Genomic DNA, 1,631 nt, shown 5'->3' with positions numbered 1-1,631 from the left:
CATACAATAGTGGATATTTTTATATAAAATTACTCTTTTTTTATTTTAATAATTATAGAATTTTTATAATGTTTCTAAAAGGTGAACATTAGAAGAAAATTATTAGAGAAATAATTATTAAAATTTTTTGTTTATATTTATATTTTTGTTAATAATATAGAAATTAATTTTAAAAGTAAAAAAAAAAAAAAATTGTTCTTTATCATTTTTTTTTAGAATTATATATACATGTATAGATTTTTAGGATTTATGTTTTTGTAGAGAAAATTATTATTTTTTTTATATTTATTTATTTCTTTAAATGAAAAATTTAAAAGTATTATATTTTTTTAGTATTTTATGCTTCAGCTTATATATAACACTTTTATATAAGGTTAATTTATTTGTAACTATACCTAATGACATATTACATAAATTTGATTTAAAAATATGTCATAAAAAAGAAAGAAATCTTGCAGAAGGTAGTTCTTTAGGATTAAATAGGAAACGTAAACATGATGGTTCACTAACATATGATGAATCTTTATCTGTATCTACCGCTGGTGATATAGAATTTTTAGCTCTTAAGTTATCAACGCAAAAGGTCGTTGATAATTTTGGGGGTTTGAATGAAGATGCTATGAATAACATTGGAATTTTTTGTAACATAATTTTACCATTGCTTAGAACTTATAAAATTATATATTCAGAAGAAAAAATTAGAAATATGGCAATGAGGATAATTTGTCGTATTAGGGAAATATTTTCTGATGGACCTTTAACAACTGATCAAATTAATTGTAGATTAAAACTTTACATGTTTGAGAATGTGTTATCATATCATGTATTAAAAGAAGCGAGTTGTAAAAGTAATGAAGAGGAGAGAAATCGTGTTATAGATGATATAGATTCCATAAAAGGATTAGTTAATAATACTTTTAATGATTCAAAGGTTGTGTTACAAGAACATATGGTAAATTCCATGGCATTAAGAATAAGTGAAAGCATCCGAGACTTATTTGATGAACTATATCCAAATGAATTAGGTTCAGCAAAGAATGAAAGGACTAATTGAAGTTTCAAATAAAGTTAATAATGAAGTTACTAATTTTTTATGATTTTTTTTTTAATGAATAAAATTAGGATTTATAAAAGGCTTACATTAATAAAATGCATATATATATTTTCTATAAGGATTTATGAATAAATTATAATGGAATGGGTTATATTTCCAGTTTATTGCTATTGGTTTTATTGTAAAATTAAGAAACTAGAATAATTTAGAATTATGCTAAATATTATAAGTAAGAAATGATTATTTTTAAGTTTGTAAACTTAATGTTTTTCATTCAGTTTTTCCTTACAATATTTAAAATTTTTTATTGATTTGTTTTTTCTTGGTATTTATTATAAAAAGACATTAGAGTAATAGAATTTTTTTTCAATAAATATTTAACATTTAAGCAAACTAAGTTTTTATTTTATGTATAAAAATTTTACTTTTTTTTATAATTATTATATAAGTAAATTAGATGTTCAGGGTTCAGGGTTTAGGGTTCAGGTTTAGGGTTCAGGTTTAGGGTTTAGGGTTCAGGGTTTAGGGTTTAGGGTTCAGGGTTTAGGGTTTAGGGTTCAGGGTTTAGGGTTCAGGT

The 1,631-nt window shown here is 22.4% G+C and overlaps 1 protein-coding gene across 1 annotated transcript, besides 1 other annotated feature; it reads left to right on the top strand.

Moving 5' to 3' along the window:
* Window positions 1-301: 301 nt before the first annotated feature.
* PRELSG_0015400 (hypothetical protein) lies at window positions 302-1,054 on the top strand (the record flags this gene model as incomplete). The annotated part of the gene is made up of 1 exon (XM_028677845.1): window positions 302-1,054. The coding sequence occupies one exon, from the start codon at window positions 302-304 to the stop codon at window positions 1,052-1,054; it is 753 nt and encodes a 250-aa protein (XP_028531357.1).
* Window positions 1,055-1,528: 474 nt separating this feature from the next.
* Window positions 1,529-1,631: part of a repeat region that runs on past the window's edge.

Source organism: Plasmodium relictum (genome assembly GCF_900005765.1).
Source record: "Plasmodium relictum strain SGS1 genome assembly, contig: PRELSG_00_v1_158, whole genome shotgun sequence".
NCBI lineage: Eukaryota > Apicomplexa > Aconoidasida > Haemosporida > Plasmodiidae > Plasmodium > Plasmodium relictum.
Note: the sequence above shows the minus strand (reverse complement) of the source record. Positions and strands in the feature narration are given on the sequence as shown.